The sequence below is a fragment of the Macaca thibetana genome, chromosome 9 (assembly GCF_024542745.1).
Source record: "Macaca thibetana thibetana isolate TM-01 chromosome 9, ASM2454274v1, whole genome shotgun sequence".
NCBI classification, from domain to species: Eukaryota; Metazoa; Chordata; class Mammalia; order Primates; family Cercopithecidae; genus Macaca; species Macaca thibetana.
The window spans coordinates 96,776,006-96,800,628 of NC_065586.1; the positions used below are offsets into that span (position 1 = coordinate 96,776,006).

Below are 24,623 nucleotides of genomic sequence, written 5' to 3' on the forward strand. Positions count from 1 at the left end.
GAAGTGGGTGGATCATGAGGTCAGGAGTTTGAGACCAGCCTGGCCAATATGGTGAAACCTCATCTCTACTAAAAATACAAAAAATTAGCCAGGCGTGGTGGCAGGCACCTGTAATCTCAGCTACTCAGGAGGCTGAGGCAGAAGAATTGCTTGAATCCGGGAGGCAGAGGTTGCAGTGAGCTGAGATTGCACCATTGCATTCCAGCCTGGGCAACAGAGTAAGACCCGGCTCAAAAAAATATAACTAAAAAATATTGGAGACTGGATGCTCCCAAGGAAGCCAGCAGGGTCACCCCCAGGACTGAGGCCTAGAAAGGAAGCCGTCATTTATGGATGGTTGTTTGAGTTGGAAATCTGTGTTCTGAACATCCCTGTTGTCCCTTTTTGTGAGGTATTCCCTCCTTAGAGTCTGAATAAAAGCCCCTTCTGAAATGTCCTAGTGCCTGCAGGCCTGTCCTAGGGAAGCCTCATTGACCTCTGAAGGTCAGTGCAGAGCAAGGAGGGCTCTTCCAGGAGCTGGATGGGACAGCTGAGATCTTGCTGGTTCCAGGGAAACTCAAGCCACAAGTTGTTCCAGGAGCTGCGGTGCCTGTCATGTTCTCATCTGAAGGGTATGTGTGTGCTGAGAGAAAGAGAAATGCAGGAGAAATAAATGGAGGTTGAGGGGAATGGTGTGGAGAATCTGGGTAAGAGGACAGGAGAGGTCGGTCTGCAGATCTGCACACCTGTGTGTTTGGAATGCGTGTATCTTCCTGCACCTATGTGTGTCTGTACATATTAGGGGGCTATGTGTATGGTAGGGAACTGTGTACATATTGTGGATTGTGTGCAGTGTTGAGGGGGGCTGTGTCTATGAGGAGGGCTGCATGAGTATGATTAGGGAGCTGTGGGATAACGTGTATCAAGGGCTGTGTGTGTTGGGAGCTGCATGTTATTAGGGGTTGTGTGTGTGGTGTGAGGTGACTGTATATGGGGAGCCTGTGTGGTGTGTTGAGGGCAGTGAGCTGTAGTGTGTGATGGGCATGTACACATCTCTCCTGTGGCCCCACTTCATTTCCTCAGACTCTTGGACTGGGCCCAAAGTGACCCCTCCAATAAGCCTGGGGAGCCCCACTTTGGAGCACCTCCCCAGTCCATGAGGGGAGGCTCAAGCTGCTCTGTTCCAAATGGCCCCTCTGGTTTTTTGGTTCTGCCAGGGAAATAGGAGATGAGGCCGTGGGAATACAGCAAAGATCCAGAGAGACAAGCAGAGCTGGAGACAAAGATAGGAAAGGAAGGGAGACCCAAACCTGGCGAAAGAGAGAGAGAGAGAGAGAGAGAGACAGACAGAGAGACAGAGAGAGAGAGAACTGAGGGGGAAGGAGGAAGAAGCAAGAGTAGATCAAAGGCGAGGGAGAGATGAGAGGGAGAGCGAGGAAAGAGGGCAGGAGAGAGATTGATGGGAAGTTGGGGGTGGGGGAGAAAGAGCAGCGGGGGAAGCAGAGCCGGTGGATCAAAGGCCAGAGAGGAGGCCCGCGAGGTGGGGGGCGGGGTGGGGAGGAAGGGATGAGGGGAGGGGCTCGATGGGGGAATTGCCGGGCGGGCGCTCGGGCGCTCCGAGCTGCGCGGCTCCCCGGGGAGACAGCAGACACTTTGCGGAGATGTTACTCCGGAGTTGGAGACGATGATAAATATGATAATTTGTATAAAATCTGAATGGGTCTTGTTTTCAGGGAGAATGCCTCGGATGATGAATAGGCCCGGCTCTCAGATAGATGACTGATAAAAAGTGTATTGGATTGTTGAGAGCGATTTTAATTCTCATTCTGTACCTGCAGATGCCGCGGCCGCCGCGCCCGGCCTCCTCCTCCCTCCTGCCCACCGCGCCGGGCGGACGCCGGCCCGGCCGGCCTCGGCGGCTCAGGAGGCTTCTGAAATGACTCTAATTACAGAGTTATTAATTTTAAGAGGAGGGTGAGCGGGGGGTTTATGATTATTAATCGAGCTCCCGCGCTCGGCGGGCGGGGCGCGGCGGGCCGCGGGAGAGCTGCGCTTGGAGTGCGGAGAACGCGTGGGGCCCCGGGGCAACTCCAAGCCCGGCGGGCTCCTCGGCGGCGGCGGCGACCAGACTCGCTTCTCACTCAGGCTGCGGGTTGCAGGGTCCCTCTGCGCCCATCCGGCTCTCCTCACCCCTGCCAGCCTCCGACCCGGCCGTCCAACCTTCCGCCCTGGCCCGCGCGCCAGCGCAGCCAAGCATCAGGCTCCGCGCCGGGGTAGGCGAGCAGGTCCCCAGCCCCAGGCCCGCAGCTGTAGGACGGTGAGGAACAGCTCTGCTAGAGAAAGCGCACCCCACCCCCACCCCCAGCTCCCAACTCCCACAGGTGTCGAGGATTGCCGTGAACCCCGAGCCTGGGACTGGCGCAAGCGCGGGCTGCTTGAAGGCATATGATCATGACAGTGACACTTATGGGGCCCTTACTGTGTGCCAGGCACTGTGCTGGGAGCTCTGAGGCTTTACTTTCTCCATGCAGAAGGGATGAGGCTTCCCACTTCTCAGATGAGGAAACTGAGAGAAGCAACTTGTCCTTGGGAAGGGACACACCTACTTCAGGGGTACCCTGTCCCCCACCACCCCTCACCCCCCATACACACAACACTTTTCCTTGACAGGTAGAGCCAGGGAGGGGTGGCAAGACAGAAAGCGCTTCTCTCTGATTTACACGCATCCAGTCACCTTCACCCCCAGGGTCTGCTCTGAATGCCTTGGCCTGTGGCCTGACACCCTGTCCGTCTTAGAGGACGGGTTTTCAAAAGCCTGGACTGCGAGCTAGGAAGGCAGACCTCCAAAAGTAGTGCCTCAATGGTTTGGCTGCACGATACTAGCACTTTGAGAATAGCATCTGCTGAGCTACGGGGACTATTTTAAAGAATTCAAAGGTCATCTGGAAGAGGCCATTCAGTCTTACTTGGTGAGGAAATGCTTACATTCCAGTAAAAAATGAGACCCTTCAAAAACAAGCCCTGGCCTCTCCTCCACCAACACACATATTTTCATTCCTACTCATTCTGGTCTCCACAGAACTGAATCATTTCAGAACTTTAGCTTCTATCTTCTGGCAAAGACAACTCCTGTCCAAGGAGAGAAAAGAAAGACGATTGCAGGCCTAGAGAAAGGAAGAACTGGCCAGGCACAGTGGCTCACACCTCCACTCCCAGTACTTTGGAAGGCTGAGGTGGGCAGATCACTTGAGGTCAGGAGTTCGAGACCAGCCTGGCCAACATGGTGAAACCCTGTCTCTACTAAAAGTACAAAAATTAGTCAGGCGTGGTGCAGGCCTGTAATCCCAGCTACTCCAGAGGCTGAGGCAGGAGAATCGCTTGAACCAGGGATGTGGAGGTTGCAGTGAGCTGAGATTGTGTCACTGCATTCTAGTCTAGGCAACAAAGTGAGACTCTGTCTCAAAAAACAAACAAAAAATGACAGGAAGGAGGAACTATAGGGCAGTTCTAGGATATGGGATGGGGGTAGCTCTGGCCACAGTGAGGTCAGTTCTGAGGCCAGCCACAGTGCCTGTTGTGTGGACACAGGAGCTTGTTGACAGGATGGGCTCATGGGCAGGGTCCTCTGTGCTCTGCAGTTCTCAGGGACCTTGGCCAGTCTCATGGAGGATCTGCATGGGGCAACCCAGGTCAGGCCTGCGTGTGGCCCATCAGGATCTGTCTAGGGAATTCTTGCTGTGGCTGGTGTTATGGATCAGGGCCCACTTAGGCCTGATCAGAGGCTAAGCCCAGCTGGACAAGGCATGGAGAGGACATCCCCATGGTGAGGCTGCAGGACTGGAAGCTGGGAGAGCCTGAGGGCATCTTGGAGAGAGGCAAGACCTGACTGGGAAAAATCAGTCTCTCAACACAAAAAACACTTCTTGGCGTGGGGGCCCTAGAGCTTCCTAAAGGGCTGAGTGAGGGCTGGGGAGCCCTGCAGCCTCACAGTCTTGGCTAGTCTGCCTGCAGCAGTCAGATCTGAGTTATCTGATTTACAGGCCCTGGGCAGACAAAATAGCAGAGTGTGGAGGGAGTGAAAGGGGACTGACGCGAGGATCTGGAAGGCAGAGGGTGGAGGGCTCCTGTGTTTCACCAACTGATGTCCTTAAAGAGTCCTCTCAGCCACAGCCGGAATGGTTTCTTCCCCTCTGACTTCCCTCTGGGGACTAGGAGTATCTAATACAGCATATGCTTAAAGAGTGTAGGTTAGGGAGGCAGTAGGTGGCAAAGGTAAGATCTGAACCTAACCTTTGCCACCTACTCACTGTGTGATTGTGGGTAAGCTACTAAAGCTCTCTGTGCCTCAGTTTTCCCATCTGTAAAATGGGATTCATAACACTAGGTGACGGTTAAAGGAATTACTACTTATAAAGCACTCAGAACAATACCTGACGTGCGGTCAGCCCTCAGACATGTTAGTTGTTTTGTTGTTATTATCATTAACTTTGCTCCAGTGGAGTACAAGGCCTTTCCTCTTGTTGACAACTTTTCCAGAGTATCACTACATTACTGCTCTTTGTACCCCTGACACCCTGTACCTGTGCAGGAGACAAAGCTCAATCAATGAATGAAGAAGTTCAAGGCTTGGGTGGGGGTAGGGAATAAAATAACAGGATGAAATGTGTTCTTTCAATGTGCCAGGAAGATATAAACTTACTTAACCTGACCAACAATTCTATAAAGCAGAAATTTTTGTCCCCATTTTATAGATGTGAACACTTAGGCAGAGTGAGTACCTAAGTGCCACGGGATTTGCCCAAGGTCACATAGCTGGTACATTTCAGATCTGAGAAAGGTGGAGTCCATCTCCAGACTGCGGACTCCATCTTCTACTCTTGCCTGCTGCTTTCTCAGATGTCTTGGGATTAGTGAGAAGTTATCATCTTCTGTAGTGTGCATTGTTCTATGAGACTGCCCGGTAAAGGGTGCATGAGGTTGGGAGAAAAACCCATTTGTCAAGTGAGACAGGACATGTGGGTCTCCACTTCACAACCACTACAGGTGAGGATTTGCAAGGGAAGAGGGTTGGAAGGTAGAGGGGAGGAATCAGAAATGAGATGAAATTCACCCAGAAACCTAGGTTGACCTTAATTTAGCATCTCACCCTACAACACACACACACACACACAATCTGTGACCATCTTGTTTCTGCCTGTCTCATCTAATGCTTCTATATCCCTTAGACTTTTTTGAGGCCTTACATCTGCTTCTGCAGACCACTCACTCAGTCTCTGATGCTCTCTCTACCTACAGCCCATTGTCCATAGAGTCTTTCCCTTCCAAATCAGATCTTTTCATTCCTCTGTTGAAAAAATCTCCCAGCAAGACATGGTGGGTCACTCCTGTAATCTCAGTGCTTTGGGAGGCCAAGGTGAGAGAATCACTTGCCTCCAGGAGTTCAAAGCCAGCCTGGGCAACATAGCAAGACCTCGTCTCTACAAAAAATAAAAAATTAGCCAGGTGTGGTGGCATGTTCCTGTGGTCCTAGCTACTCAGGAGGCTGAGGTGGGAGGGTTGCTTGAGCTTGGGAGGATGAGGATGCAATGAGCTGTGATAGCGCCACTGCACTTGACCTGGGTGACAAAGTGAGACCCTGTCTCAAAAACAAAAACAAAACAAGCAAGCAAACAAAAAATCTCTCAATTGTGTCCATGACCTAAAGGAGAAAAGCAAAACTCCTAGCAAAAGTGCTCCTTGCTCTAGGCCTTGCCCACTTCCCAGCCTTATTTCCCTTACTTCGCCCATATATTGGCTTCACAGAATCCTTTTTCCTTCCCCAGCTAGGTAGGCTGTTGCCCCGCTCCCCGCCCCGCCCCAGGCTTTTATCTTGAGGTTCCTTCTGCCTAGGAATATTCCACCTGCTTAGCTCCTGCATTTAGTGGACATCTACTGATCTTGAAAAACCCCATTCCCTTTACAAAGTGTTCCCTGACACCCCCAATTGCCTTTCTCTGTATCCCCAGTCACCTTTATCTTGACCCTTTCCTAGAATTTATTGGTTGATAGCTCTCTCTGTCTTTGCAACCAGGTAATGTCTTCCTTGAAAACAGGGCCAGTGTGTGATTCACCTCTCTAGCCCCAGTGCCCTGATCCCGGTTTACTGACTGACTGGTGCCTTGATTCTCTGAGTTAGCCCAGCTCGGTCGCTGCCTTCCTACTTCCAAAGAATTCTGGTCTAGGCATCAGTTGCACTCTGTCTCCATGCAGAAGTAAGAACTGATTGAGCTACCAGTCTCCTTCCTGGACGTTTTTTCTGTTTTGTTTTGTTTTGTTTTGTTTGTTTTTCCACTCCTCTAGTCCAGCTCTGCAGCTGACCCATCAGCCAGTGCCAGAGGAGGGGACAGGAGGAGAAAGGAGGAGCAGAGTGGGTTGGACCAGGTCGACCCAGAAGTCTCAAAAGGCTGGAAAATTTCAGGGCGTTTGTCATCCCAGGGGCTGCCTAGTGGGCAGGGAAGTCTTCCACTCTGTGACCCCGGTCTTCCTCACACAGGAGCCTCCAGCGGTCCTGCTGGGGTCTCAGTCTTCAGCCCGACGTCCTGGAGGCGCCAAAGCACAGGGGCTCAAAATGGTGAGGCCGGGAAACTGGGCGCTCCCACCTCTGTCTACCCGGAGACCTAGTCAAACCGAAGAGGGAAAGTTCCCTAGCATCCTTAAGCCCTCCTTTTCATCTGGTCTGCATTTCCACTTTTCACTGCAATCTGCTTCTCTTCTGCACCGCCCCCCCCCCCCCCCCCACCCTTCTCCCATCCCTTTTCCTCCCCACCCCACTCCTGCCCCCGCTTCTTTCTCGTCTTCTTTCTTCCTCCCTACCCTCTGGCCTGGGGACACTGATGCCAGAGCAGACCCTGGGAGCGGGCAGAATCTGATCCGCGTCTCTGGGTCGCAGTGGGAAGGCAGCTCAGGAAATGCGCCCTCCGCTGGCGCCAGGTGGCGGTTCTGGCTGCGTTACTTTTTCCTTGCATCTGTGGCCCGGCGCGCCAGCCTGGACACGAGATCCGCAAGAAGGGAGTTCTCCCAGGGCCGGCAGAAGAATGAGAAGTCCGAGCTGCGGGGACTTTGGGGTTCTATGATTAGCGGCCACAGCCTGCCCAGCCCGGGTTCCCGCCTTCCCACCTCCCTTCGCAACAGGGCTGAAAGTCCTAGGCGCCAAGAAAGAGCCGTGAACCTTTTATCTACCCGTCCCCTTCCCCGACATGGACCCAGGATGACACCCCACACCCAAACACCACTCCTTCCAGGGGCAGATGCTCCGGCGCGTCCCGAGCCCGGAAGTTCAACTTGGAGTCCAGGTCCGCGCGGGACCCCGCCTAGCGCCCCAAGCGCACAGGCTGAGCGCCCCGCCCGGGCCTCCTGGGTCTGCGGCCTCAGCGCGAGAGCCCTGGCCCTCCCCGCCGCAGGGCGCGGTCGGGGAAGCGCGCCCTGCAAGGGAGTTTTGTAGATAAACAAAAGCTTTCGCTCTTCTGGTTTTATTTTCTTTATTCGCCTGTCCCTTCCTTCTTAATCTCCCTCTTCGCTCTTGTTTCTTTAACTTATTTCCCTCCCTCATTTTCCCTTTCTTTTCGTTCGCTTTTCCTTGTCACTCTCCTTCTGGCTGTCTCCTGTCTCTGTATCTCCCTCTTCCATTTTGGCCCCTTCTCTGCCTTTGGGTCCCTCTCTTTCTCTGGCTTTCCCTTTCCCGGGCCCCTCACTCTTCCTGGGCTAGGGTTGCGCCGTCTCCCTGCATCATTTTTCCTGGCTCCGCCGCCTCTTTCTCACTTTTTCGTTCTCCCGGCGGCCACCGTCTGGCGGGCTTGGGTCCGGCTCCCCAGCCGCCGCAGTGATTTATTCGCCTCACCGGGCGGAATCAGGTGCTGAACTGAGCCCCGGAACGAGGGAACAGATTTCTCCCAGGAAAGGTTTTGTGAACTAAACGATACTAATTACAGGGTGGGGGATGCGCCGCCCGGGAAGGGGAGGCGCGCGGGGCCGAGGGCGGCCGGGGAGGAGAGAGACCGCGGATGGCCGAGGCCCTCCCGGGGCACCTCCCCTGCACCTCTCGCCCTGGCTTTCGCCTTTCCCTGGGAACTTTCCTGTCTGAGTTAACTATTAACCGCCGGCGAGAGGCAATTTTCTTCGGAATTCCAGCGATTTCCTTTTCTCGGTGGACTCAGATTAACATGCAAACGGTGAGATGTTCGGCTTGAGTCTACGCGCGGGCGAAGATGCCTCTGTCGCCCCAAACTGTCCTTCGCGACGGCGGAAAACTACAGCCCGCCCCCGCTCCCGTGCCTGCTCAGGAAGCCGTGACAAAGCCAGTGCCCGCCGGTGCCCAGAATGAAGGTGGAAAAAGCCGAGCGCTCCTGCTCGGGGGCGGGGTTGAGAGGGGGAGATTAATCTGGGCAAGCCAAGGGGACCTTAGACTTGCAACCAGGGCCGCCACCCGAGGAGCCCGCATGCAGGGACGCTCCTGAAGGCTTAGGCAAACCCAGGGAAATGCCCTCCCCTGCCTGCAGAATCCCCACGCCGTCTCTTACTTCCTCCCTCTTTGCCACTGCCGAGCTTACACGTGCACACACACACACACCCCTCTCTGTGACCGCAACAAACTTTGTGAAACTTGAACTGCTGGGTGCAAACTTCACGCCCTTTTCTCCTTTCCTCTCTTGCCTGGGCCGGCTCCTCCTGGAGCAGGGAGGGAAGAGGTTCTTGGCCTCCAGACCTGGGAGAGGAGTTTCGGAAAGTCAGGGCCCGCCTCGCTGTGACATTAGACCCTTGCCACCCCACCAGACCGACGGACACTAAACACATTCCTTGCCGGAAGGAGCTAGTAGTTGCAGCGGTCAGGCTTGGCAGGTCCCTGGCCAACCACCCCGCCACTGCCCTGGCCGGACTTTCCCAGGGCGTTGGTCTCCTGGTTCCTATTAAGTCGGGGCTGTCCTGGGCTTGGAGCCCAGGTTCAGGGCTGTCAGCCCCTTGCCAGCTGTCTGAGCTCTCTGCCTTTCTAGTTTATTTTCCCCCAGTTCTCGCCCTGGGTTAGCTCTCTCCCAGCCCTCCACCTGTCTCCGTCTCTGACTCCATCTCTGGCTCCATCTCTGGCAGGGCTGCCACTGTCTCTCTGTCTCTCCCTGTCTCTCTGTCTCTCTTGTTTGTTTCAGCGCGCGGACACTGATTGCGCCTTATGAAGTTCTAACTGGTTTTGTGTCAGGAAGATCTTTCTCGCTGCTACCCAGCCTGGCGTGACGGATTAAACATCAACTAGTTAAATAAAAATTAATATCAACTGCCTCCTAACTTCTAATGTCATGTTGTTTATAACTAATGAACTGATTAGGGGATAAACACATCACGAAGACATTCGGCTCTCCTGCCTGGGCTCTGCTGCCGCCTGGTACCCACTCCTAAGCATTGCCTGCGGGTTGCCAGGCCAGAAGCAGTTGGGGTAGGGGGGTTGCTGGAGGCAGGACAGGCTGGAGGGGCTGAGAGCTCCCTGGGGCTTGCTCCTCTTCCTGCCTTGGTCTCTTTCTTCCCTTTCTCTCTTGTTTTTCCTTCTCATTTCCTTCCGCTGTACATTTCCTCTTCTCAGTCTCTCTTGTTCCCTTCTTTCCTTATTTCTGTCTCCCTCTCTCCCTTTTTCCTCCTTTCCTCCCATCCATTTCTGTCCTCCTCCTCTGCCCTGTACTTCTCTGCCTCTGTCTCTGGTAGTGTTTCTCTCTCTCTGCCAGTCTGGGCCCTGAACCCTTCCCTCTCTGGTTCTCCTCTCTTCCTCCCTCTATTGGAGTTTCTGCCTCTCTCTTCCCCCTTGTTCCCCACCATTCGGATTCATTCCTCCCTAGCCAGTGCAAAGCATAATGATGACCAGTCCTTGTGACTAGGCCTCTGCCCTGCTACAAAGCGGGAGGCTGCAACCTCTCCCTAGCACCTTGGTGGAGACTGATGCTCCTCCCTTCTCCCCAGCTATTTAGGGGAGAAGGGAGGGAACTAGAAGAAGTGAGGGTCCTGTTTGTTATTTCTCCTGTATTTGATCTGAAACAGGAGTGAGGAAATAAAAAATGATTTTTTGAAAACTTTTGCTTTTCATCTTGTCCCAGAAGCAATTAATACAGGCTCAAGTGCTAAATTTAATTTTCAGGAAAAGAAAAACTGCCCTGACACCTCTCCTTCAGGGGCTTCAGCTCTCTCGCCAGCTAGCCCCAGCCTGACCTGAGCAGCCTCCTGCAGGGCCCTTTTCCTAAAGATACTTAAACCAAATCACAATTGTCATCATGACAACAATAAGGCAGAGAAGCCAGTAATCACAGACCCAGCCCCAGTGATTATTTTTTCTCCTAATAAGCTACAACATTTAAACTTGGTTTGCCCTGGACCTCAGGGTCTGACAAGACAATAACAACAGAAAAAGCTTTTTAAACCAATTTAGCACACGTGAAAATGTAATTCTAATGAAGAATCAATAGGCTGGCGGATCATTTTTCCTGGGACTCCTTGGAGAACCCGAGAGAGACTTTCAATCAATGGGGCGGGCAATGAGCAAGAGGGCCCAAGAGACAGTGCAGGACAGGGGTGAGGGCCAGGAGACAAAGAGAGGCTGAGCCTGAGGGAGGAGGCTGGAGGGAGTCTGAGGTACAGGGCTGGGCCCTTTGACTGACATCACTTTGCAGGCTTCCGGAGGAAGAGTATCAGAGCCAGAGGTAAGAAGTCACCTTCCTCTTCATGGCCCCTCTGGTACGCAACAGGCGACTTTGCACAATGGCCTCAGCTCCCTTCCCCTGATCCTAGGCCCCGGCCTTGGCACTGCCCCAACTCTGGGCCCTGTGCCCAGGTAACTGTGACCAACTGGCTCAGGAGCAGGCAGGGGACACTGAGTACGTGTGTTGTGTGTTCCCAGTTCAAAACACTGGCTCCCAGTGGGTGCTTCCCTATGTATGGGTCTGGTACATTGGGCCTCAGTTCAAGTCTCTGATAGAACAGAAGCAAAAGCACTGGAAGTATGTGTGGTCATACTTCACAATTTACAAATCACTTGCACACATACTGTCTCACGAGAAACCTGCTAGAAGGGCAAGGATTATCATCACTATTTCAGAGAAAAGGCCACAAAAGGGCACAAAGAGCTGTGCAGTGAAGCTGAGACTCAGCAGGCCACAGTCCCTGTGTGTGAGTGGGTGTGGTTCTGAGTAGGTGACAGCGAAAGGTTAGTTACATGTGTGATCATCTCACATGTATGCAATGGAGGGACCACACAATGACGGTGTGAGATTTTTGTGTATGTAACTAGGGTCTCATGTATACATATTGCTCTCCATCCCTGTCCTTGGAAATGTTGCTCTGTGGATAACAAAGTGAAAAAAAAATTTTTTTTCGCTTCTAAGTATTTGTGGGCTTGGGTTGGAAAATCACTGTTTGATGAAAAATAGACAGAAAAAAAACAACACCATGGTCTCATATTTTAAATCACAGATATTAGTAAGATGATAATTTGGCCACAATTTGCCTCAAAGGGTAAAAAAATCATATGTCTGTAGGAAGATATTTAAATTTTAAGTCACAGAACCATATTATAAGTCACAGAACCATTTGCCTCTGGGCTCTTGTGCCCTTCCGGCTTCCGTCCCTAGTTATACAACCTTTCTAGAGGAAGTTCAGCTGAAGTGGTGGGATCCCCTTTCCAATTCCTAAGGAAAGTTGGCCCAGTGGGCCTGGTGAACCTGCTGCCTGGCTTGCCTTGGTGCCTTCCTGCCTGGGGCCTGGTGGGGTATGCTCAAGATGGGGCCAGCCCCAGCCTCTGCCTGCCCACGGAGGCTTGCCCAGCACTTTCCTTGATAGTCTCTCAGTGTTTCCCCGTAAGTGTGAGCCAGGCTGTGTGAAGTGGGAGGCCCATGGTAAGTGGGTAGGGGTATTAAGTGGAGCAAATGAAGAAGGGGAACCCTGGGGCAAGCAGGAGTGGGAGCTGTGGTCCTCAGGAGGTGTGTGTGTATCAGAAGTAGGAGTACAAGAGGGTACAGGTGAGCAAAGGGGGTGTGAGAGTTTTAGGGAGAGCTTGGGGCTAAGGTGTGAGAGGTGTCAATTCCAGGATGAGAGGGAGTGATGCGGGGCAAAGCTAAGGTGGGCCTTTCATCAGGGTTGGAAGTGTCAGTGTGCTGGGAGAGGAGGGTGTGAGTCTGAGGATATAAGAGATTTGGGACCAGAATGCTGTGGACAGGCATGGCTCAAGCGGGTGTCCCTGTGAGTGTGGCAGGAGCTTGGAAGGGGTGAGTTCCTCCTTCCCTTCCCCCGGCCCTCGCCGTCTCTTTAAAGGCAAGGAAGCCAGAACTTTTTTCTTTTATTTAGAGTTTAAAAATAAAAAAGTTCCTGGAGCAGGAGAACCTATGAGGGATTTAGCGAGCACTTCCACACTGAACATAGTGGGGACAGGGCCCTCCGGAACCACCGTGTGGCCTGAGAAAGTTAGGGCACGTCTGTGGAGATCCTGGAAAGGGAGGCTGGGACTCGGGGTTGTGTGGCAGGCTGTGGAGCCTCACGTTCCAGAAAGTGGGATGAGGCGAGAGCTGAGTGTGGTGGGGAAGGGGAACCGCACAAAGTTGGGGAGTACGCGAGAGCCAGGCTGTGGGACTGGAGGGGGGCGTGTGACAGTGAAGAGGGGGTGGGGTGAGAGGGTGTGCCGGTGTCTAGTCTGGGCTGCGGTCCGTGGGCGCCTCAGGCAGCGAGGGTGGCTGCTTGCCTGCGGCTGGCTGGGGCCTCGGTGCGTGTGCGCGCGTGTGCGCGGGCGGAGTACCCGGGGCTCCTCGGGGTGGCGGAGCCTCGGCGCGGCCGGGAGTGAGAGAGCCGGCGCCGGCGGAGCACACAGCCGAGGCGGCGGGCGGCTCGGGTTATCTGAGCCGCTTGGTCTTGGGTGGCTGCGCCCAGATCTCCGGGCGGCGGCGGCGAAGGCGAGACGCGTTGTCCGGCCGCGGAGAAGCGGGACAGCCAGACCCAGGCCCAGGACGCGGCGGCGGCGGCGGGGAGCCGAGCATGGAAAGCGCGCGGGTCCGGCAGGTAAGAGCGGGAGAGACCCGTCCGCGCCTCGGGCGAGGACGCGGGGAGATGGATGGGGGCGGTCAGGGCCGTGGCAGGCTCCTCTCCTCTTTCATCCCTGTGCTCAGTACCCAGCGGGCTACTGTGAAGGCTGGGGACTGAGGCTCTGCGGACTCTGGGGCCTCCTGGGCCGTCCCTCCCGGTATCCTCTAAACCTTCTAAAAACTTTCCACTCAGAAAACGTGAGTTCTACAACTTCGCCTGGGCTCTTTGCAGAACTTTGCTTTTTCCTTTCTGTTGTGTGTTTAGTACTTTCTCGTTCTACTTTGGGCGTACAGATATTTTGCACAACTTCCTCCAAGTTGGGAGCATTGGGAAGGCCTTAGCTTCCACTAAGAAGGGAGTGTGAGCTGGGCCTATGCCGGTGGGTGGGGAAACACTGTGTATACCTGTGTGTAGGGTCTTGTGTATTCGACTGTGAACACTAATGTAGATGAGCCTAACCTGCGTAGGGATAAGGCTCTGCCCGCTGCCCCCCACAAATCCAGGGCGGCATGGGGAGAGGTGGCAGGCCCCAGGGGACCCAGTGGGGAGAGGAATCTGAAAATGCTTACCCAAAGGGCTAAGAGAGTAGAGTGCTGCTCTCTTTTCCTTTCTTCCTTCTCCTGTCCCCCAGGGCTGCCAACTCAGCTCTGAACTGCCCTTTAGGTGCCCTGGTGGTGTACAGCGGTGGGAAGTCAGGCACCCAAGTTTAGTTTTGGACTTGGGGGAGGGAGAGGGTTGGATCAGGTTTCCAGAGTTTTCCAAATAATTCCACAGAGGTCAAGGCCTAATTTGAGGTCTTTTTTTGCCTCACTCCTAACCTTTCCCAAATTTCATTCCTTGCTCCCCTCTCCCCCAGTTCAGATTCCAGTTGTTTCAGCTGATAACCCAGGTCCCACCCCCAGCCCTACCCTTGATCTAGCTTCTTGACCCAATCCCTGGGCTGTACCCAATTCCCCTCCTAGGGCCTTGTCCCCACTGGGAAATCTGAACCCCTGGAGTGTCAACCGTGGCCACCTGAGCTTTTAGGGCTCTGGGCACACCCTGTGCACCAGAAGTTTAAGTAGGGAGATCAATAGCAAACAGTTGTAATGATCTAATTAATTATGACAAAATTAAAAGCGAGTACAAAATCAATCTCTGATGGTGTTGAAGATGGAATTCAATTGAGAGCCCATCTGTGCACCCCCTCGACCGTATAAATATTCAGCCCAAGGACAGACCTAACGTCTGGGCCTTCCTGAGAAACTCTCTCCCCTTTCTTCCTCTCTGCACAGGGCTTCTCTCTCCCAAACTCTTTCTGAATCTATTTTGCCCCTTGATGCCTCCTGTCCCCAGCCCTCCTTCCTTCCCTGTCCCATTTGCTCAAGCTCCTGAGACTCCCACTTTTCCATTTTCCCTCCCGGCAGGCGCTCTGCCTGCATTGCAGGCCTGAGGTTTGTGAACCAGGTTCTCAGTCCCAGCAAGTCTCCCAGCAAGGCATCTAGGCCCCCTCCCCAGGACCTCGGGAAACAGAAGGCAGTGTGATGGGGGGGCATCCTTGAGTGCCTGTCAGGGTCCTTATTCCAAATTTCCAGGCGCTCAGGATACTCCAGAAGAGACCAGGGCACTCTTCACTTACCCAGGGACGCCTGCGCCTACTTGTGCCTGACGGGTTAGGGCAGACGCTCCCCCGGCGCGCGTGGCAGAGCGGCCAGAGGTCGGGTTCCGCACCGCACTCCCTTTCCCTTCCCTCCTTTCCCTCCTTTGCCGGTGCATGGCTCGTGTTCCAGGCAGCAGCAGCAGCTCCGGGAAAGGTGGGGAGGAGCTGCGGAGCTGGGCAGGAGACAGAGCTGTGTTTGGGAAAAGGAAACCGCACTTCGAGGCGGCCCCACCGAGTAGAGCTGCGGAGTCTTACGCCCTCCCAGCCGCCTTCTCTCTTTGCCTCTTTCTCTTTTCACCGCCTCCTTCCTCGTCTCTTCGTTAGCCACGTTTGGCCGGGGCACAACTCCCTGGAGGCCCTGCCTCCCCTAGACGGCCCTGAGCCCTTTTGGACCTCATCCGGCTAGTTGAAAATGACAATGACAGACGCGCGTGACCGAACGTGCCTGCCAGACGCCCTGGCGCAACTGCCGCAGCCGGGTTTGCGAAGGATGCGGGTTTTACTTAGTCTCGCTGAGCCTGTTTCGGAGCAGCGAAAACCATCAGGAAAGGGCGAGGGAAGGAGGAAGGGGACTGAATCAGCAACTAGAGCAATTGTGGCCTTCAGCTATCGCTGCCTATACCCCCAGAACTTACAAAAATAAGCCATTTTCTATGCCCTCCCTTTTTCTGTGCTGCCCTGTCCCAGCCGGATCTCTGGCTCCCTGACGCTAGTCCCCTGCCTTTGCCTTCTGGGGCCCTGAGCTCCCTCCCTGGCCTGTACTGAGTTCCCAGGTTTCTTTCTACCTTGGGAGACTTCTCCTCCCTCTCCCCATTCGGGCGTCAGGTCCTCACAGCCTGGGGGAGACACAGCCTGATGCCTCCCCGCCCTCTTTTGCCAGGCCTCCTCACCCCGTTATTAATTGCTGTGTTGACCTGCAGGATTGATTGGCGGCCCCGCTGGAAGAGGCTGCGGAGGCCTTGGCCTCGGAGCAGCCTCTGCTGAGGGCAAAGGGGGAGGGGGAGGTGCTGGATATGGGTCCCCAGCTCCCACCTCAGCCCCGCCTGGAACATAGCTATCTGCCTAAACATCCTTCGCCACCCCCTCGCACTTTTTACACACCCTCAGAACACGCAGGCACACTCCCACGATCCCCTCATCCAGACGCTCAGCCCCCAAAGAGACACATCAGAAATTCTCCTTAGTTGATTCAGAAATTGAAAGGGGCTTCCTGCCTCCATCAGTTTCTTCAATGTATTCGTTATCCGCGGGTCTAGACCTCCCAGCCGGTCTAGACCTAGCGGAGTGAACTCCTGGGACCTGAGTTTTTTTTCTTTCCAAGATTTACTTTGCAGCTTTTCTTTTTTAGGAACAGTTACAGAAAGTTAAGAAATAATTCTGGATGCAGGTGACCCTTAAAGTCTCAAACCAAAGCATTTTTTTTTTCCAGAAAGAGACCCTGTCCTGGCTCCTGAGGGATTCGGTTCAGCCCTTTTGTTTCAAGTTCGGGAAACGGATGGCTCTGGGCCTTGGAGGGCAGAGGCTGGAGTCGCCTGGGGCAGGGGTCTCACCCTACAGCGAGGGCCCTCCTTCCCCCTTTCCCCGCGGGCCTAATCCGTCGCGCGCGCGCGCGCACACACACACACACACACACACACACACACACATACATACACACGACCCCCATAGCCACCGCAGCTCCCAGCAACAGCCCTAGCCCCTACCCGAGGCCCCAAGACCGGAGGGCCAGGAACCCCCGGGACGTCCCGGCTCCCGGCTGGACGTGGGCGGAGGTGGCAGGAGTGGACAAACCCAGGCGGGTCCCACGACGCCACTTTCCTCGGGTCTCTCCCTGTCTCAGTCAGCCGCTCTCGCCCCTGGTCCCCTCTCCCCTGCGTTCGGGTCCTTTGTCTCCAGCCACCTCGCAGCCTGTCACTGCCTCGGCGGCCCTGCCCTTTGGGCCTCCCGGTCTCTCTGGCGGGTCCCCCTGCCTTACCAGCTCCCGGCTGTGGCCTGCTCTCCGCCTGCTCCTCACATCCACACAGCTGCTGGGAGAGGAGGCAGGGAAGGCGGGCGCGCCGCGGATGGATCCCAGACGGTAGATTTGGTGCCGGCTCGCAACTCCCGGGAAACTCAGCCCGGGTCCTCCCGCCCCTCTCCAACTCTCCCCAGCTCCGCCGGGTCGCGCGCGCTCACCCGCGGGGCCCCTTCCTTTCCCTGTATCTCGGCTGTGGCTTTTTCGCTCCCTCTGGTCTCCCGACCTCTGGAGTGTGCTCCCCTGGCCCTGCGCTCCGTTCCCTTTCGGCTGCCCCTGGCTGTCGCGTGCCCCCATCCTCCGCAGGTCCCTCGGTCGCGGCGGCGATGACGGTGGCGGTAACGCCGGGGATGTCCTGGGTCTGCCTGCACCGTCTCCCTCGACCACAGCCCGATGAGGCCGCGGGCTCCGGGCCCGGCTGCTAAGAGAGTTAATCATTACTTCGCCAGCGACACTCAGCCTCCCTCCGACTCTCTCGCCTTGCCTAGGGGAGGAGGGGAGGGGACAGCTGGCCAGGTGGGGACTTCGGCTTCGCACAAACCAGCCTCTTCAGGCCTCCCAGAGACAGGTGGTGGCTTCTCAGTTCCCTCGGCAACTCTCTTAGGTCCTCTTTCTTCCCCTTCTGTCTCTCCCTCCTTCAAGCCTCCTCCCAGCCAGGCCTCTCCCCACCGTCTCCTGTCCGCTCTGGCTTTGACTGATTAACTGCAGGCCCTGGGAGGACCAACTTTCTTTGTTTGGAACCGGACCGGACGGGATTTCCTTCCCTAGGTCTCCGCCAATGGGCCAGCTCCTCCCGACAGTTTTGGCGGACTGGCTGAAGAGGACCGCGCCTGAGGCCACAATTAACCCGGCTGTTGGTGGCGGTGGTTGGGGGGTGGTCAGTGAGGAATTTAACCGATCCTCTAGCAGCTGCGCTGGTGCAGTTGGGAGGGGGGTGCAGGAAATGGGAATGGAGGAGTGGCAGGAGGGATAGACAGAGGGAAGAAGGATAAACCTGGACAGGTGTGGCATAGCCAGTGGAAAGGGAAACAAACAAAATAAAACAAGAAGGTGGCGCGGGGAGGAATCCCCAGTAACCTTTATAGGATTGAAGTTGGGTGGAAAATGCCACCTCCTGCCCTGCCTAAGCACTCAGATCCCTCCTTTACCTCTTTGTGGAAGGGTAAGAGTTCAGAAAGCTGGGCATTTACTCCATAATCTACTATAGAAATGTCTGGGTTGCAAAATGCCTATTGATTAGCTCCATGGAGTAGACAAGACAGGCGTAATTATCCCCATTTTACACGTGAGAAAACTGAGGCTCAGAGAAGCAAAGGGACTGTGTATGTAGTGGCTGTTGCTTTTTCCTGTAGGCTGTGGGGTGAGTGGACCCTTTAGCTGTGCAGAGGTCCATGGGTATCTAGGGAGGGGATACAGGCTGTGTCCAGGTCTGAGCCAGGAGTACCAGGGCCTCATTGGGTTTCCAGCCCCTTTAGCTTGTTCTCTGTTGGACAGGACTTTCATTCTTACTTTCTAGACCTGCTGGCTGGGTTTCTCCCAGATTCACTGTTTTTTCAGTTCCCTAGTAGAGTGGCCCATGGGCGGCAGCCACCTGGCTGGCCCGTGCCACTAAGAGGCAGCTTTGGTGGCCAAGTGGCTTGCATTGTTGTTGCTCCTCAAAGGGCCTGTGAAGGGCTGGGCAGGTCGCAAAGACCTCTTGTGAGGGGAAGCTAGATTAAAGGGGGAGGGGCCCTGGAGGATAAAGGCCCAGCACGTGCGCCTGGACTCCACAGGACCAACAGACCGAGCGGGCGGGGCCAGCTGGGAGTCAGGCCCCCCGGGCTTCACGCAGGGAGCCCAAATATTGGGAACAAAAGCAGGAAAAGAAGAGTGAGAGCAGGAGGGAGGGAGGGAGCGAGGAAGCAGAAATTAGGGGGTCTTAGATGAAAAAAAAAAAAGAAAGTAGCTTAAGGGGGAATGTGCTGTGGAGTGTGAAATTGCAGCCCATGGTGCTCCATATTGTACCAGAAGCTCTTCCAAAAAAAAAAAAAAAAAAAAAAACCATCCTCCAACGTGACCAGAGGGCCAGGCAGGGGGAAGGGCGGGGAGAGAATGGGGAGGAGGAGGGGGAAAGGCCGGGCAGGAGCCGGTCATGCCCCTCTGCGGAAGGGGCTGGGATGTAAGTTTCGGCTGCCTGGGATCTGACAGCCGAGGGTATGCGCCCTGGGGTGCGCCGGGACCCAGAGGGCGAGTGAGCCTCGGTGGCAGGCTCTGGAGTTCGGTTGTCAGAATAACTTTTATTTTTCTTTTTGGTGGTGACTTCCAAAAGTGGGAATAATCCAGAAATGAAGCTCAGCTGCGGAGCTGCAGCTCTGCTCTCCCTCTCTCCCCTCCTTCCTTTCTGCTTCTCTTCCCTTCGGACTAGTTTTCCCCCCTTGGTTCTAAACAGCTTTTTCCCCTCTGAACTTTAATGCGTTTAATTTGGTCTGCGCTGTGGGGAGCATTTCCTGGGGAGATGCATTTAATTTCGGAATTTCTAATCCCCTTCCTCAGAGCCTGGCCCTAGCTCCCCTAGCCGCTCCCGGGCAGTGGAAGGAAGAAGGCAGTTCCTGGCCTCGGGGGAGGGAGCGAGGCTGGGATGCTCCTGCAGCCCCCACCTGTCTCACCAAGGCCCAGCCGCCTTCCCAAGCTGCTGGAGGCCGGGCGCCTGGGCCCTGGGTCAGGGCCCTGCAGGAGGAGGGGAGGCAACCACACTTCTGCCTTTTCTCGCTTGGGCAGAAAACGCTGAGGCCAGGGAACTGGAAACCGGAAAATGGGAGAAAGGGTTTCTGGAAGGGAGCATGTGTGGGTGGCAGCGGGGCAGCGGACTGGGTCTACACTGGCACTTCACTTTTGCACAACATGCCCAGAAACGCATTTGAGAGCCCGGGAGTCGCGCTTGGCTTGGCTTGGGGCGCCGGTGCGTTGGTACACTCGAGGTGCGGGGTGCCTATCCGCCACCCCGACACCTACACCCAGGCAGAGCAGGCGCGGCCCAGCCAGACAGCCAGGCCAGCAGAAGCTCGGCCTGGAGGGCGGAGGCAAGGGTGGGGGCCACCAGGCGCCTGGGCAAGCCTGGCAGGGAAGAGAGCCGAGAAGGCAAAGGAGCCGAGATCCACAAGGAAGATTTATTGGGCAGATCAGATGCACACAGGCGGCTAATGAAGCAAATCCCGAGATGGGTATCAGAGCAACTCCCCAAAAGTTTATTTGCCTTTAAATTTCCGCAGGGAGGCGGGCGCCTTGTTTGAAGTGTAAATGCCCCTAGGTTGGGGGGTGGAAGGACCGCTTTGAAAACACCAGAGAGAAAAGGTTCATTTAGAGGCGGACGGGAAAAGCAACCAACCCTGACAGGTCGAAGCCCGGGTAGTGTTTGGGGTTGGCTTGTTTTCTTTCTTTTCCCCTTTCCTCTTCTTTCTTCCCTTTTTTCCTTTCTTCCTTCCCCCCACCCCTCTACTAGACTCTAAAGAAGAAAGAGAACAGAAAAGAGGGAGTCAGAGGAGCGGCCAGTGACTGGATGAAGGCCAGCCCTTCATCCTGGAGCCCTAGGAGAAGGCAGAGCTTTGGAGAAAAGGGGTTCCTAATCACTAGGGAGCATTACTCTCTAGACCCAGGAATGGGCTGGAGCTAAGGAGGAAGCGGCCAAGATCCGGCTTGGCGGCAGAGTGAGTGTCCAGCTAGTGCAGTGCTGGGGAGAGGATCCCAGGAGCAGGGGGTACTCTCAGGGACTACCTGGGAGTGGGACTTTCGGAAGTATCTTCACTCCTCAGAGGGTGCATGTGAAGGACAGGTGTGTGAGGACAACTTCCAGCACACTTGGTGCTTTAAGTCCCCTTCTCTACAAAATGGAAAATCCTTCTCACCCAACATGTGAACATGCTTGTTGTGGGCACCCACATTTCATGGTACTTGTAACATAGGCACATGCCTAGCTGGTTCTAGAAAAATCTGTCTCTGTGTGGAAGGGGGCTTCTACTCACAGCTTTGTTCCTCCAACAGTTGAGATGCCCTGAGACAAATTCCTGAATGACCAACTTGGAGGGACCTGGGGCAAAGGTTACTTTAGTTCTGAGCTCCTGTAAGTAAGAACCCTTTCTCAATGTTCCTTTCACCCCAGTTCTGGGTTAATTACGTCCCAGAGGGGAAATCCAAGGCTGTGCTAGCTACCACCACCTGAGATCCCCTGCACTCTGGCCTGGTAGCTGTTCCCTTTCGGCTGCCCGAACTGTTTTCCCTCTTCTCTCCCTACGCGAAGTTAGTGCGTATTAGTGGGGTTGTGAGGCCAAAGCAAACCCGGGAGCGCCATCTGCAGGCCTCTAGAGGAAGAGACTGACCTTAGGGGCTGGGCCCTGCGCCTTCAACCTCTAGCCCAAGGGAACCAACCTGCCTAGCCACCCGAGGGAAGTGGGGTGGGGGCTGGGAGGGGCAGACGGGGAGGAGTGTTTTCCTCCCAGACTACCCCGCAGGTGGAAATAAGCTTATTGGGCTCTGGAGGATACAGGAGGGAAGGCAAATGCCAGGATCCCAGCGGACCCAGGCCCCACAGGAGTGAGGTTCAGAACCCCGTCCCGCTGAGCTTGTTCTGAACTCCTCTTGAGGAATAAGGGCATCCCGAAAACCCGGTACAAGACGCCCAGTAATAGTAGTCAGGCTGAGTCGGGCTGAGTCAGGCAGGTGCATCTCTCCCCATCCTATCTGCCGCCCAGGCTCCGGCCAGAGGGAGGGGAGCGTGGGTCCGCCGCGCTTCTGCGGGGCGCCCGGAGCTGCTGACAGGAGCTGGAGGAACCTCGGATCCCGGCTGCAAGAGCGCTGCGCAGGCTTCGCCGAGCCGCCCTTTCGAAGACCCAGGGAAGCGGGGGGAGGGAGCGAAGGAGGGGGAGAGAGTTAAAACATCAGCTGAAGTGCCAAGATGATTTATGAGACGAGGGAAAATATTTCATAAAGATCTCTCGGATATTCTGTACTTAACCAGTTAGGAGACAAAGGGCTTCTCCTGCCTGGTGCGAATCCCAGCGAGCAAGGGAGCGAGTGCTGGAGAGAGCTGCGGAGGCTCTGGCAGGAGTGGGGCCGGCCCCGTGCGTTGCGCCTCCTGCGCTCGCCCGGGATCCGCCGAGCTAGCAGCGGGCGGCGCTCAGCCGCGTCCGCAGCCTCCTCTTCTCCCCAGCCGGGGAGAGACAGCCTCGTCTCCCGCATCCTCTGCCGCCAGCGACCTGCCGCTTTGCACTGTATCCCTCCCTTGCCCCCATCCCCAGTCACCCGAGGGTTCAGAAACCAAGTCCCCCGGCTCTCCCGCCATCCGCTGAGTCCCACCGAGGCAGGTGGGTACTCGCTGGAGGTCTTCAGCTAGATTCTGAACCAAGCGTTCTGGACTGCCCAGACCCGGTGGGCAAGAGGACTGGGGAGGCCCTGCGTGCAGTCGCATGGAACGGGAGGGGACAAGACAAACTGCTGGACACTTTTCCGTGGAATGAGAAGTGGGGGTGCGTGTGTGGGAAGGTACCTCCGGAGGGAAAGGCCAAAGGGAAGGACCAGAAAGAGAGGAAGAGCCGGGAAGGAACGGAAGGGAACTCAGAGCCGAGGGTGGTGGGATTGGGGTTAGGGATGCGCACTGGGCCCGGGGCCGCGCGGCCCAGGCGGGCACTGGCTGGTGGATGGCAGGGCTGGGCGAGTTAGAACTGAGAGCCCGGCTTCAGAGAGCAGCGCGCTCCAAGGCCCTCTGTCGTTACCTGAATATTCATTAGACTGGCCGCTCTTTATCCTTATCTAACGTTTATCTTATCGGCGAGTTTCGTTTCTCAGTGTAGTTTTAATCCCGGGCTCCCATTCCCTCTCCCCCGGCCCGCTCCCCTCCCTCCCTCCTCCTTCGCCGGCTGCTCCCTCCCTCCCTCCCATTTCCCCCTCCCCTCTCCTCCCCTTTGCCGGCACCGGAGTGACAGGCGCGGGGCCCTCCTCGCCGAAGCTCCGGGCTCCGGCGCTGGCGAATCACAGAGTGGTGGAATCTATTGCCTTTGTCTGACAAGTCATCCATCTCCCAGCGCGGGGAGGGGGAGGGGGTCTGGAGGGGGCTTTGCAGCTTTTAGAGAGACACACACCGGGAGCGGAGGCTCCAGTCTCCGGCCGAGTCTTCTCGCAGCCGCAACCCACCTGGGGCCAGCCCAGCGCTGCCAGCGCCACTCGGCTCCCTCCCTCCCTCCCGGCCCTTCGGCGGCGGCGGCGTGCGCCTGCCTTTTCCGGGGGCGGGGGCCCGGCCCGCGCGCTCCCCTACCGCAGGCGCCTGCTCGGACATCCCCGGGATTGCTACTTCTCTGCCAACTTCGCCAACTCGCCGGCACTTGGAGAGGCCCGGCTCCCCTCCCGGCGCCCTCTGGCCGCCCCCGCCCCGCGCGCTCTCCGACCACCGCCTCTCAGATGATCAGGTTCCAGGGGAGCTGAGCGAGTCGCCTCCCCCTCCGGGCTTCAGCCCTGGCTGCAGCTGCCGCACGAGCCATGCGCCCCCAGTGCCCCCCGGCCCGGCCCACCGCCCCGGGGCCACTCTACTGAACGCCCAGCCCCGAGCCCCGACGGTGACAAGTTGCGACTACTGCGGTTGCGAGCTCCGGCCAGCCCGGAGGAGCCCCCGCGGGGAGCGCAGTGCTGCGCCCCCCGCCCCCGCGCGCCCCGCAGCAGCCGGGCGTTCACTCACCCTCCCTCCCCCACCGTCCCTCCCTTTTCTCCTCAAGTCCTGAAGTTGAGTTTGCGAGGCGACACGGCGGCGGCGGCCGCGCTGCTCCCACTACTCTGCCTCCCCATGGATATGCACTGCAAAGCAGACCCCTTCTCCGCGATGCACCGTGAGTACCGGCGCCCGGCTCCTGTCCCGGCTTGGGGCTCTCCGTCCCAACCCCGTCCAGTCTCGGCGTGGCCCCGGCCCCTCGCGCTCAGGTCCCATCTTGGAGGCCTCCCTGGCTTCTCCTAGTCCCTCCTTTCGTTCTTTCTCTTTCCCTCGCCCGGTGTTTCTAATGCCTCCAGCTTCTCTCCTGCCTTCTGTCACCCGTACTTACCTCTCTGCCTGCCTTCCTACCTTCCCTAGTGCCTATCACCTGTCTTTGCTCTTTCCATCCGCTCCTTCTTAGGTCATGGTTCCAGGGCTTCGGAGCCCTGGTTCCAGCCACCCTTTCCCCAGTCAGCCTCTTCCCCTGGGCTGGAGGACAAATTAGCAGGCAGTTTTCAGGGTGTTGTTTTGTTGTTTTCTCTTTTATCTCTTCCTCTCTTCCTCTGTTTGCCTCCCTCTCCTGTCTCCCCACATCTTTACCTTTCTCAAACTTAAGAGTAGTGGGGTCCAGGAGACTCCAATAGTGTTCAGCCTCAGTGTCAGGACAATTGGGCAGAAGAGTGTGGGGGTGGGGTGCCCCCTTCTGACCCTCATCTCTCAGCATCTCCAGGCCCTTCCAGCCCAGCGGAGGCTTCTTGTGGGCTGGTTGGAAATATTTTCTTCCTTTTCCTTTCTTTCCCACCCCTCTTCCCTTGCCTTCTCCTTCCCTTCACATTGGGAATCCCAGGTTGTCAAGATAGAATGGTCATCTTTCCCTGCCTCTGCTTGGGGGATGCTCTAAAAACAAAGAGGGGTTCCAAAAGGAAATCGAAGTCAGGGAGAGAGCCAGCAGCGCAGCCTTCCAGGTGGGCCCTCGGCAAAGTGCAGCTCTGTTCTCAGCTCTGGAGGCTCCTTGCCTAGACTTCCGACTCCCCATTGAGGATCGTGCAGCCAGCAACCTGGCCAGGGGGTCAGCAAAGAGCAAAAAATGAGGGGGAAAGAACAAAAGGAAAGCAAATGCCAAAGCTGAGGAGAAAGAAAAAGAGAAATCTAAACACAGGAAAGGAAATTAAAGAAAGAAAGTTGAAATGATGTTACAGAAGAAA

General features: G+C 56.1%; 2 protein-coding genes across 2 annotated transcripts in view; one reads left to right on the forward strand and one right to left on the reverse strand.

Annotated features, from left to right (window-relative positions):
* The window catches only part of NDUFB8 (NADH:ubiquinone oxidoreductase subunit B8), a 943,883-nt gene that overhangs the window by 200,062 nt on the left and 719,198 nt on the right, over positions 1–24,623 (reverse strand). The gene's annotated exons all lie outside the window — the stretch shown is intronic.
* LOC126962274 (uncharacterized) lies at positions 12,534–24,555 on the forward strand. Its single transcript, XM_050803136.1, has 3 exons — positions 12,534–13,032; positions 23,447–23,557; positions 24,266–24,555. Exons 1-3 carry the CDS (start codon positions 12,534–12,536, stop codon positions 24,436–24,438), a joined length of 783 nt encoding a protein of 260 aa, XP_050659093.1. The 3' UTR covers positions 24,439–24,555.

What these genes read in the sequence shown, in the direction of transcription:
- LOC126962274 (XM_050803136.1), top strand. Translation starts at nt 12,534, where the DNA reads ATGAGGCGAGAGCTGAGTGTGGTGGGGAAGGGGAACCGCACAAAGTTG. An exon ending in AAAGCGCGCGGGTCCGGCAG is followed by an intron (nt 13,033 to 23,446) that starts GTAAGAGCGGGA and finishes TTTCTCCTCAAG; the next exon opens with TCCTGAAGTTGAGTTTGCGA. An exon ending in CCCCTTCTCCGCGATGCACC is followed by an intron (nt 23,558 to 24,265) that starts GTGAGTACCGGC and finishes TGGGAATCCCAG; the next exon opens with GTTGTCAAGATAGAATGGTC.